The 13218-nt window shown below is 40.8% G+C and overlaps 2 protein-coding genes across 2 annotated transcripts in view; one reads left to right on the top strand and one right to left on the bottom strand.

Moving 5' to 3' along the window:
- LOC309697331 (uncharacterized protein) overlaps positions 1 to 13218 on the bottom strand; it is a 521790-nt gene that overhangs the window by 238708 nt on the left and 269864 nt on the right. The window lies entirely within an intron of this gene.
- The window catches only part of cpne9 (copine family member IX), a gene marked incomplete at its 5' end in the record, with an annotated part of 115862 nt that overhangs the window by 33545 nt on the left and 69099 nt on the right, over positions 1 to 13218 (top strand). Inside the window, 3 exons of the mRNA XM_082519173.1 lie at positions 1983 to 2086; positions 3856 to 3895; positions 7829 to 7905. Coding sequence (XP_082375299.1) covers positions 1983 to 2086; positions 3856 to 3895; positions 7829 to 7905 — 221 coding nt within the window. The remainder of the gene's footprint in view (positions 1 to 1982; positions 2087 to 3855; positions 3896 to 7828; positions 7906 to 13218) is intronic.

The raw sequence follows: 13218 nt of genomic DNA, 5'->3' as shown, positions 1-13218 counted from the left end.
TAAAATTACTAAACTCCATGAATTTTACCCACTTTTCAAGTTTCACTTTTTTTATTTGGCATTTCTGATTGAAATTAAACCAAACAAACAAAAACAAACATGGACACACTCTGTAGCCTGCTGTCAGCAATGCTACTGTACACTTTGACTAAATTCACTTGGTTGTTTGCATTATAGGACACAGACACAGCAAGATTGCTATCCTACTACGGATTTCGGGGCGTTACTTCTGTTGATTCACTTGAAACATTTCTGTGTTCGTCTTTAATGAGAGTTTCTCTCACTTGCTTGAAGTGGGTGGGAGTTCATTCCCTGCAGCAATCAGGATTTTGCAACCTTTGAATCAAGATATGATGACAATTATGGGGTTGTTTTCTTAAGATGTCAAGCCTCTGCTCATTAAATTTGTTCAAAACACACCCACACAGTCCTGGTGAAGCAGATTAGCTTGATAGCTAGTTGAACTCCTACCTTTAAATCTGATTTCGGGTTATTTAATCATGACTATTCAATGCTACAGAAAAAGAACACTTTAAGTTGAAAGAACTTTTGGATTTGAAAGGCTTTAAGATCACATTTAAGATGGCAATTATCGCCTCTTCCTATAAGCTGTTTGAATTGTTGCTTGTATACATGTTAATTTGGGTTCTGAGTGCTAAATCCAAGATCAGTTTACTCTCGGGCAAATATGCATCCATGTTGTGCTAAGGAAGATACTATTGAATTACACCAATTACAATATATGTGGTAGTGCTGAATTCTTATTCTAATACCTGTCAAATATGCTTTCAGACATGTCTACTTACCAGGCTGAGAACTGCAGATTTCCAAGGAAACAAATCTCTTTAAACCCTCTGCAACAAATGGTTCAAAGATCCCTTATGCAGCTTTTGTATTACAGTCTCTATGAACTCCATTTAGCTTACCCAATAAACGTAAAAAACGCTCCCATAACAACATACACGGAAAACAAATTGAAGAGCAGGTCTTTCTTCTGTGCACCAATGTTGTTGTTATTTAACAGTTTTTTAGCCTTGAGTCAGTTTTTCTGTGACCCAGTGTATTTCTGACAGTGAATAAATGTTCCCTGGCAGTACTTTAGTGAAAAACAATAGATGAAAGGAGTGGAATGTTGATAAAAAGCATGTATGTGTAATAGGATTACATCTGTAACCAACTCATTTTACAGTCTTAGCTCCTATACCGACGCTGCCTTTAAAACTCCTTACTTACCCAAGAATAAGAAAAAAAAATCACTGACAAAGCCATTCCTAACCTTTGCCCACAATGCTCTAACATCTATTAACCAATCATGTCAGAGTCAGATTATAAACCAAAGGCCTCCATCCCTGGAAATAGTAACACCGCAAGAAAATATCACGGGCTTTTCCCTGCGGGTCGATACGGCGGGTCAGTTCTGAGGTCTAATATAGTAACCTGCGAGCCCTTGGTAATGGATAGGCTGGGGACACGGTTGATAGCGTGGATTATGTGCGCTGGGCACTAAGGACATGAGTCGAGGTATTGTGGCTGTGGTGAGGCAGTGCTAAGATCAATAGCTCATTACACGGTGCTGTCAGGCCATGCCACAGCCCCGCGGCCGGCAGTCCACCGGGGGATTACTGGCGTGATTGTCAGTATGATGGAGAGACAGTCTGGCCCAGGAGAGAGGCTGGGACTGAGTCTCTGTGGGCTCGCAATGTGGAGAGCCTCCTCCAGAGTAACACTCTGATTTCTCTAGGGAAACGAGGTTCAGCAAAACACAATGCAGCTCAGTGTCATACTGAGTTTTGCAAAGGTGAATTTGTGTCTATGGATTCCAGTTCTGTGTATAAATTTATTAATGACTTGTTGCTAAACCTCATGAATTTTACTTGGTTGTATCTCTGGTGTATTTTTTCTTAAAACAAGTTTTATAGCATATATTAAAAAAAAAATCGATGCTACTGTTACCGCCAATTATCACTTCTTTTTTTCTGTAGTTTGGCAGGACAGAGGTTATCGATAACACTCGGAATCCTGATTTCGTCAGGAAGTTTGTCCTGGATTTCTTCTTTGAAGAGAAACAGAATCTAAGGTTTGATGTGTAAGTAGCCTGACTTTGCTTGCTCTTAATAAATCTAAAGTAATTTAAACATGAGCACACTGTGGAAAAACTGAAATGTGGAGGCAGAGATAATTAACCTAGTAATGCCTTTGATTACACTTCAATAATTTATTTTCTCTGTAGATCCTCAGTTTATTGACTTTACTAAGTAACAGACCAAAGTCAAACACTCGACTGTTCACAGAATAGTGAAGTGGTTAGCACTGTCACCTCACAGCAAGAACGTTATTGGTTTGAATCTGCTGGCCAGTCTTTCTGTGGTGAGGTCACATGGTCTCCCTGTACGTGTGGGTTTCAGTTTAACTGGTGGTTCAAAATTAGCTGTAGGTGTGAATGATTGTCAGGCCTTTGATGAACTGGCGGCCCAGCGACAGCTGGAATAGGCTACTTCCTCTTCCCCCAGCACTTTTCAGTATCATATACATGTACATATACCCATACTTAAGGGGCATCCACATGGAAAGAGACTAGCATTAACATAGAAACCAGAGACTATGAGATGCTAGCAGAAACAAAGTGGGTGCACATGTGGTCCCACTGTAAAGTTTTTTTTTTTTACTTTTAGGCAGGCAACTGAGTGGCAGCAAAGGATACTCAATGTTTGATCGGCCAGGGGGATGTAAATATGTTAAACTACTCTAATGCGTTTAAGCAGTGTATATTACTGCATTTCCATAGTTTATTAATTTATACTGCTTATTATTTACTTAAAAACAAATTGTTTGCTGATAAATACAATCACGTTGATGTGATGCATTTCAGAGGAAAGATCCTAAAATATCATTAATGTTGTTATTCATTAATTTTGAAAAAATAAAAAAATGTGAGAATTCTTAAGAAATATTATTATTATTATTATTATTATTATTATTATTATTATTATTATTATTATTATTATTATTATTATTTATTTTGGTTTATTAAATATAATTTAGGTTATTGGAGATTATAAAATCATAGACTGTGTATAAAAGATGGATGTAGATGACATCAACTGGTTAGTGAAGTCCTGCTGTGAAGCTGAGGATATTTTAGTGTTGCCAGTGTTTAAGAGCACATTTCACACTTTCACACTATGCAAACAAAAGCCTATTTTACCAAAGCGTCGCCCCCTGCTGGTAGCGATAAATAATGTTCGTTTAGGGTACATTCAGACCTGGAAGCATTATTCACATGCTTAAAAATGTCTTCCTGCTAGATAACCCAGAAGATAAAACTCTGCAATTGGTCCTATAATCAGACTTTTCTGCTGAGTTGCAAAGTCATGGCATCACAGTAATGTGGCTCATCACTACTGTGAAGAAAACAAGTAACAGAAAAATCATGCTTCTCTCCTCTGACCAGAGTTACTCTACTACACTTTTCAAAACTGTAATAAGCAGGGCAGTTGTGGAAGGTTTTGGACTAATTTGAAACAAATATTCAAGACCTATGTGTGGCTTTTTATCCAACTTTTGGACTATACTCTAACATTAAGTAAGCAGACTCTTTTTTTGTTATCACACCTGTTGGTTCCCATGTGAAAAGAAAAATCAGTTTAAGAGCTTATTACTCTGACTGTTCAAACCTGTGTGTTTCAACTCCAGGGTTAACATAATTTCTCTAAGTTAGAACTGCTGCTTTCTGAATAAACACCCTCATTGTTCCCAGACTAATAACAAGGAAGCCCATTTATGCACTTGTCCAAAATCTCCTCCAATATAAACTCACAAGTTCTTCCTCTTGTGCCATCTATTTGTTTCTCACAGGTACAATGTGGACTCCAGAAGCTGTAACATATCCAAACACGTAAGTACAGTATGTCAACCTCAAACGACAGTTTTGACTCAGAGCTGAAGGCTCCTGGCAGCATTCAAATGTATCATGTTATTCAGCATTACTCACGCTGTAAATGCTAATTTACAGTCAATGAGTGCAGCAGCTGACAATGAATCAGCATGAAGAAAATTCCTGTTTAATAAGTGGAATTCCATCTCATGACAATGTCTTTTATTCTTCTTCTTCCCCACTAAAATAAATCACACTGGAGAACAGAAGGTGAGTGGTTTCAGCTGAAGAGTGTTGGTCTCATGAGTCCTTGTATTATTATGTCCTTTATTCATTTTATTTTTTTTATGTTCCAGTATATTTCAGCATCCCCAGAAGAATCTTGTGATTTTTCTGTGTGTGTGTGTGTGTGTGTGTGTGAGTGTGATTCACTCCCTTTAATTTCATCATATTTTTTCTCCCATTCTTTCATCTCATTTCATCAAGGACAAACAGCAGCAGCTCCCACCTGGAAAGCCCCCCTCCCCATAGTGTTGTTCCTCATTTTGTCTGTCTGCATTTTATCATTAACTCAGGTAAAAGCAACTTTCACAACTCCACTTCAAAGTGAAAGCAGCTGTCGTTGTTGTTCCAGGCACTATACTACAGCAGATTGTGCATGTCAGGGCATTTACAGGAGCTACACGCATACCCGCTTTGCAGGACTTGCACCTACACCTGCTCGCGCCCACACACCGCAAACATCAACGCTCTGCCCTCGTTGCTGTGCAGGAGTTTCATTATGTTGTGTCATCGCCTCTTTTTTTAATGTTGCCATATGGTTTTCTCTGTAGTGGTTGGGAAGGTTGTAAACTTCCAAATCTGTTGTTGTCAATAAAAATGCTGAACGAAGGGGAAACCTTTATTTCTACTAATAGGACATTTGCCCCACACACAGTGTCGGCCCTTTTAAGAATAATCAATCGGTCAACAAGCAGCTGAATAATGCAGTCCTCCAGGACTTCCTGGGCTTGACCTAGTTGGAATAATGAATGCTTATGTAAATCATGGACTCAAACTCGGAAGTTAATGTTTAATTTAAAATGGCACTTCAGTAAGATGAGATTAAACTTTAATGGAACTTTAATAACTTTAATATCTTTGATAATATCCCTATTGATTTTATAGTCTTTCTCAACTGTTATAGAGCCCATTATCTTTAGTGTTAACCCTTTAACGTTAAAACACTGAAGAGCCAGAGGTGTCTAGTCAGATGTTTCATAGAGTTTAATGGGCTGGTTCCCTCGTTGCCAACTTTTATAACTCTAGTGGATAAAGTTGAGGAGCTGCAAAATGAAACGAGCATGTGCTGTCACAACCCAGGCCTACAGGACAGGGCAAGACTCGCAGTGATCCACATCATGAGTCCAAGCAAACGCCAAAATAAGTGATACCAGAGCAAAGGTGAAGCTAAAAGGGAGGCATGGGGTGGCGCTGATCCCCCAACATTGTGTTGTCACATATTGCAATGAGTACTGCCCTCCATTTAACAAAAATTATTCCAAAGGTGACAACAGCTTGTCCATCAGGGCCCCTCAGCTTTGGATTACAAATAGACGAGTCTCAGGAAATCTGTGACTTCTTTGAAATCACTTGGACAAACCCATTTTTATAAATTTGCTTTTATCTAATGTCTATCTCGTTTGTCACTCTCATTTTAGACCTTAAATGCTATTGTGTGTATATGTTTTAACTGTTTTGTGTATGTTTGAATTTAATATCAATATATCCTATATCCCAATGTCTCTTTAACTTGGCTCCATTTTATTTCTAGAATAGAATAGAATAGAATAGAATACTTTTTATTTGTCAATTTCTTCAAATGTACTTGCCATACAAAGGAATTGAAATTACGTTTCACACTGTCCCATGCGTAGACATTGACAACAATAAGGTGCAGATGCACAACAAAAACAGCCCTAACAGTAAGGTAATAAATAGTAATATAATAATATAAATAGTGCTAAAAGAAATACTAAAAAAAAATATATAGCAGCAGGTGTGTGCAATTGCAATGCAAGTCAGGAATGTTTTCAGTTCTTGGTTCAGAGAGTGTTTCCTTGTTGGAGAGTGTGCGTGGGTGGGTGGGGGGGGTAGAGTCCAATCTGTCTTCCTATACTTCTGCCAATCTGGTGATTCTGCTGGCTGGGAGCCGGGAGGGAAGAGAGTTCAGCAGTCTCACAGCCTGGTGGATGAAGCTGTTGGTGAGCCTGGTAGTGCGGGAGCGGAGACTTCTGTATCTCTTTCCAGAGGGCAGGAGGCTGAACAGACAGTGCGCGGGGTGGGTTGCATCGTTGACAATTGTGATGGCTTTGCGGGTGAGGCGAGTGGTGTAAATGTCTTGCAGGGAGGGGAGTGGTGCACCAACTATCCTCTCAGCTGTTCTCACAATGCGTTGTAGAGCTTTTCTGTTATAGTCAGTGCAGCTACCGCCCCACACAGTGATGCAGCTGGAGAGGATACTTTCAATAGTGCCTCTGTAGAATGTAGTCAGGATGGGTGGTGGAGCACTTGCCCGCTTGAGTTTGCGCAGGAAGTAGAGGCGCTGTTGTGCTTTCTTGGCCAGTGATGCTGTGTTGGTGGTCCAAGAGAGGTCCTCACTGATGTGCACCCCCAGGAACTTGGTGCTGCTCACCCTCTCCACCGCAGCGCCGTCGATGGTCAATGGGGGGTGACAGGTGTGGCCTCTCTGGAAGTTGACAATAATCTCCTTGGTCTTACTGACATTTAGCAGGAGGTTGTTGTCTCTGCACCACGTGGTCAGGAGCTCAACCTCTTTCCTGTAGTGGGTCTCATCGCCCTTGGTGATGAGCCCCACCAGCGTTGTGTCGTCCGCAAACTTCACAAGGTGGTTGGAGCTGTAGGTTGGTGTGCAGTCATGTGTCAACAGGGTGAAGAGCAGAGGACTGAGCACACAGCCTTGTGGAGCCCCCGTGCTCAGGGTGATGCTGTTTGAGACCTTGTTGCCCACACGCACCGCTTGAGGCCTCTGGCTGAGGAAATCCAGCAGCCAGTTGCAGAGGGAGGTGCTGAGGCCCAGTCTGTCCAGTTTACAGATGAGTTGTTGTGGTATTATGGTGTTGAATGCTGAGCTAAAGTCTATGAACAGCATTCTCACATATGAGTCTTTCTTGTCCAGATGAGTTAGGGCTGGGTGGAGGGCAGAGCAGATTGCATCCTCTGTGGATCGTTTCGCTCTGTATGCGAACTGGTGTGGGTCCAGGGTGGGAGGTAGGGTGGATTTGATGTGTGACATGACTAGTCGTTCAAAGCACTTCATAATAATGGGTGTCAGTGCCACGGGGCGGTAGTCATTGAAACAGGCTGGGGATGGTTTCTTTGGCACAGGTATGATGGTGGCAGTCTTGAAGCATGATGGGACAGTGGCTTGCCTCAGGGAGGTGTTAAAGATGTCTGTGAAGACATTCTTCAGCTCCTCTGCGCAGTCTTTCAGCACACTACCAGGGATGTTATCTGGTTTTTGTTTCTGGTTTCTGGTTATCTGGTTTTTGTTTCTGTCCTGGTTTTTGTATTTTACTCATACTTGCATGTCAAAACACCCCGTACTCTGTTTTTAAAGGCGTTTAAATGTCATATGAGTAATAGCAGTAGTATTAGTTTATCAAAAAACTATGTGTGAACGATTTCAGGGGAAAAAGAATCACAATACCCTTTTGGTGGGAAAAAGCCATTGTTGCACACAGTGCATCCCTGTATATGTAACTATGTTATTTAAAATAACATAATAATAACTATCCTGTAGGGTCTAAAGTTAACAATGGCTCCATTATAATTATCTGCAGGCATATATTTATATTTCTACTGTAGTGTATTTGAGCCTGTTTTGAGGCCTGGGTTATTGATTAGTACTGTCTTGCAATTAATTGTCTTCTTTCTACCCTTTCCCCCTCGAAGGACTTTCTGGGCCAGACCTTCTGCACACTCGGAGAAATTATCGGCTCCACAGGAGGAAGGCTGGAGAGGACCCTCTCGTAAGTCCCTCACACCCTTTCTATTGTCTCATTGTGAAATGACTTCCCTCCTTTTCTGTTTATTTATTTATTTTCTTTAAGCGGTGAATCATAAATAGAAATTATGCACATAAATAATTTCTTCAGCTGGGCAGAATGAAACGAGTCCCCCCTCCATCTTTTGTTTCATTTTTATCGATGGCTGCTGGGGAAAACAACATCTCACTGATGCAGTGTGCACAGACTCGCCTGGCTAAATAGCCTCATCTATTACAGCGTTAGATCAGAGTAAGCGAGACCAGGCAAGCCTGCTGTATCACTGCACTCTGAGCTGTTGCTCCTGAAGTAGTATTGAGTTTTACTGTGTTGAACGAAAGTGGGATGTGCAGTAGAAGTCAATATAACGTTGGATACAGATATACAGAATGCGCTCATATTTTCTGCCAGGCAGCATGTTGATAGTAGAAACCAATGCTTTTTTTTTTCAGATAATAAAAGGTGGATTAGTGTGCACTCTTTGTGAGCTCAACCCCCCCTATTTTTTTCACACTGCATCCCTGCAGTGTTAGATAACACCCAGTGTTCTGAGGAGTGAACAAACTGCTGGGAGACAGAGAGAAATGTGAGGTCAGAGCAGTAACCGGCCAGATTTGAACCCATTTTATTGCAAGGACGAGGCATCTCGCTTTTTCTCTGCCTATACAGTTCAGAGTTCATCTTAAAGGGTGCAAGGAAACAATTCTTCTTCTCAGTGGCCCTCACAATAGCCCTTTGTGGAGCAGCACATAAATTAGAAGCTGGATTATATGAGCTCTGTGAGTGTCACTGCTGCTTTATTGTCTTAAATTTTGACTTCAATTTCCTTGATGTAAATGATCAGTGGACTCACTTTATGATAAACTGTCACTGACTGGGAATGATATACACGTGACTGGAGGTTAAATCCTGTGATGAAGGTAGTCACACTTGTCGAAGTTTGACAAAAGAAAATAACATTTTTAGACTCCACATTTCTCGCTCATTTTTCTCTGATCTACTACAGACTATAGATAAAAAAGTAGCCTTTTGGCTATCTCTGGCATGTTTATATTGATCTGTCCCTTTAAAATAGATACATTCAAAACTCAAAAACTTTGCTTTTCTTCAAAACATTGTAAGGTACTGACATGTACGCCACCAGGTAATAACCGCAATTTAAACCCATGCAATGAAACTAATCTGAGTTCAAAAAGTATCTGACTCAGAACTGTGCGATTCTGACTACACCTCACCTTGTAGCACTGCGCGGATGTCTTTTCCTGATTCTAATGTGTTTAAAGTGTGTTAAAAAATGGGACAGTTGCCCAGTCTCCAGAATCCAAAGGGATGTACTTAAGCCTTGTTTTATTCAACCAATAGTCCAAAGCTGGATTTAGTTTATGATAACATCAAACAGAAAAAAACATTGGAGGTTGGTACCACAGACTGTATATAACAGATGGATGCAGACATTGTGATATCAATCAAAAACTCAAGTTTGTCATTTTAACCAACAATTTATGAGATTTTTTTTTTTTACCAAACATTACAATATTTGGGCAAGAGTGCAGAGGTGGGGAGTTGTCATCTAATGCTAGTGTTGGTTAGGGTTGGTTTCCCTAAACCATGAAATACTTTCTAGAAAAAGTGTTTATTGAACCTGCTGACAAATTTTAAAACAACAAATCTAAAACTGTTTTGTATCTATGAGTTTTAATTTGTATTATTTTTGCTATATCCACTATTGTTATGCATTATATAACAAAGTTTTACTTAAAAAATTATTAAATATTAATAATACATTTTGTTTTACAATTTTTGTGTGTGAAAACAATCACATGATGATGTAGAGCGCTTAAAAGTTCACAATAACTCATGAATCAGCCGAGAGATATAATCTCTCCAGCGTGTCCCCGGTCTGCCCCGGGGCCTCCTCCCGGTGGGGCATGCCCGGAACACCTCACTCAGGAGGCGCCCAGGAGGCATCCTTGTCAGATGCCCGAACTACGTCAGCTGGCTCCTTTCGATGTGGAGGAGCAGTGGCTCTACTCTGAGCCCCTCCCAGATGGCTGAACTTCTCACCCTATCTCTAAGGGAGAGGCCAGCCACCCTTTGGAGGAAGCTCATTTCTGCCACTTGTATCCGCGATTTTGTTCTTTCGGTCACTACCCACAGTTTGCGGCCATAGGTGAGGGTAGAGACGTAGATCGACCGGTAAATTGAGAGTTTCGCTTTTACACTCAGCGAAACTCTTCACCACGATGGACCGGTGCAGCGTCCGCATCACCAATCCGTCTGTCGATCTCCGGCTCCCTTCTCCCATCACTCACAAACAAGACCCCGAGATACTTGAACTCCTCCACTTGGGGCAGGAACTCATCCCTGACCCGGAGTGGGCACTCCACCCTTTTCCGGCTGAGAACCATGGCCTCAAATTTGGAGGTGCTGATCCTCATTCCGCTGCTTCACACTCGGCTGTGAACCGTTCCAGAACACAAAATGTTTAAAGGATAAATATTACACCAAAGAAACACTGAGATAATTCATAGGACCAATAAAAAAAACCTGCCTAGTGGTGGTACAAAAATCAGGGGCTTGTCATAATAAACAGAATCCACATTTTGGGACCATGAAACTTTCAAAAAAATGATGTTATGCTATCTAATTAATTATTAATGAAACGTAGATCAAAGATGACCAGACTAACGGTGGCCAGACTAACCTAACATTTTGACTAATTAGTGGTCTCTGTTTTTTAGCATGACAGATACAGAGACCACTGGAAGAAAGTGGACCTTTAATTAAGGAAAGGAAAGTAAACAATACCTACAAGTCAAATTCAAACATTTTTCATCTTCTCTGTAGAATTTCTTGTTGTTGTCTACGCTTGCCAGTTAGTTCTTTTGCACTCCCAAATGCCTCTTTGACGTTGCTCATGGTGGTTTAGCTCAACAAACCGCAACAGTTCAGCTTCTAAACAAATGCAATTTCCAGTCTATTGATAGCAAGTCTGTGTGGGTTTGTCCTGACTGGAATGGTAGTACAGTGTGTGAATCACTGCTTCTGACTTTGGCTTGATGTGGTGAGTCAAGTCGGATAGAGGCTAGCTTATGTCCCCCTCAGCTGTCCCTTGCCAGAAGCCTTATTGACATGTTTTAGAAAGCTTATCATGCTCAGACAGACCAAACAATGCGCCTGCTATTGTCCACTTTCTGCCCAAATGCCATGGTACTGTGTGAGTGAGGGATGAAGAGGAAAAACAAAGAAAGTGGTGAAAGATATCTATATTTTCATTTTTGCTTCTTTGGAATGTAAAGTCGATGTGCTGCCAGTGCTTGAATAGCAGGCACGAATACAAAAAGGAGCCATTAGATGCGAGATTATAATAAAATACATTTAATTTTACTGCTTTTGATTTGTCTTCTCTTAACTATGGAACACGCACTCACCACCCCCTACTTTTCTTTTAAATGAAATTGGCTTTTAACGATGGGGACAATTACTCAAACTCATCACAAACCTGTCGGAAGTGCCATGCCATTAATCATCTTTTCACTGTATCCATTATTGCAATTCACCTTGAGGAGAGAAATTACAAAAGTGACATAAGTGAAAGGTTACATGCAATAAGACCCCTGACAGAGGAATTTTTATTAATGACTGATTCTGTGATTGATGGGGGATAACAGCACTTGGAGACAATCACTGGGGGATTTTCCAACACTATCCGACAACCGAAGGTATGATTGTGGAAGAATTCCTTTTTGTTCTCATGCCTTCAATGGGGTATATATTTTATAGCTTAGATTTTAATTGAATTGTATTAAATGTTCAGTAAAACTTGTAAATGTCAGCAAAGGAAAATCTTAAGACTGGATAAACATTTTAAACGATATAAGATCATCCCTCCACCCATCTATCCACTATGGCAACAAGCAGGAAAAGTCCAAACCTCATTTTCCTGGGCCACCTCCTCCAACTGTTCCAGAGAGGAAGCCTAGATCTTCTCAAGCCAGGCGAGAGATCATACCCCAGGGCCTGGTCCCATTAGGACCGCCTGAAACTGCGTTAACCATGTGAACTGGGCAGTCAAGGGCAGAGGCCCAAGAATCACTTGAGCGTGCTTCTGAAATTATGTTTCTTTTCTATTTAGTCTCTATAAGAGACTGCTGTTGTTTTTAAGAACTTGTGGCTTAAAGTGGAATACAGTGGTATGCCTTTGCCATGGTTATTGCATCTGTATTCACTACAGTACTGTATAGTATACTGTATTCACTTAGTGTTCTTTTTGCATCTTTGGGACGTTTTTTCTTCTTTTACCTTCTAGTTATTTCCATCAGATATAGGCGAGGGAGGGATTTGAAATTGCAGGTTCTTCCATTTTCATGGAGCAAAGGTTTCAGACTGGCTAAGATACAGAGCAGAATGCACTCTCTGCCACTGGAAAGACAAGTGTGTGAGCAATTTTTACAAAGGTTGTGGGGAAAACATATCTCTAGGGTTTGCATGGACTCCCCAGTTATGTATATATATTTCTCATAACTTGACATAATTTTTTTAATTTTCTTTAATTAATGCTTTTTAAAATTATAAATGTTTTGGGCTCCCAGCGGACCCCAATTAAATGCACCCAATTCTGCCTATTGCATGTTTAAGAACTGGAACTGTTTATTCAGTTAATGTTAACTATAGGCTCTAAATTAAAGTGTCATACAGCATCAATGGGATTAGGGGCACTCTGGCAGTCACTTTAAATTAGAAATACTTCATTCTACATTCATTCATTCTACGTGGGGAACTTATCAGATGTCACTGAATCTACTTGTGACAGCTGGGCCATACCCTGGCCATGCCACACATGAAAAGGAGTGGTGCTACACTTCAAGCTCTAATCCAAGCAGCAGTAACCCTCCTGGGAGTGAGGGAAAACTCCACCTGCTGACTGTCTAATGCACAGCTGGAAATCTGCTTGAAAAAGGTGTTACCTTTGCTCCTAAATCACCGACAGGAATATTGAAACCTTTTGGCAGCATGCCCTGAGCACAGCATGAGGCAATATAATAATAATAATATAATAATAATGGATTGCATTTATATAGCGCTTTTCGAGACCCTCAAAGTGCTTTACAATTCCACTATTCATTCACTCTCACATTCACACACTGGTGGAGGCAGTAGGTGAAGTGTCTTGCCCAAGGACACAACGACCGAGACTATCTGAGCCGAGGCTCGAACCGGCAACTTTCCGATTACAAGATGAACTGCCAGTTCTTGAGCCACGATCTCCCTCAAATTGTGTGCTACAGTGTTATGTAG

The sequence above is a fragment of the Aulonocara stuartgranti genome (genome assembly GCF_965226115.1).
Source record: "Aulonocara stuartgranti genome assembly, chromosome: 20".
Lineage (NCBI taxonomy): Eukaryota > Metazoa > Chordata > Actinopteri > Cichliformes > Cichlidae > Aulonocara > Aulonocara stuartgranti.
Note: the sequence above shows the minus strand (reverse complement) of the source record. Positions and strands in the feature narration are given on the sequence as shown.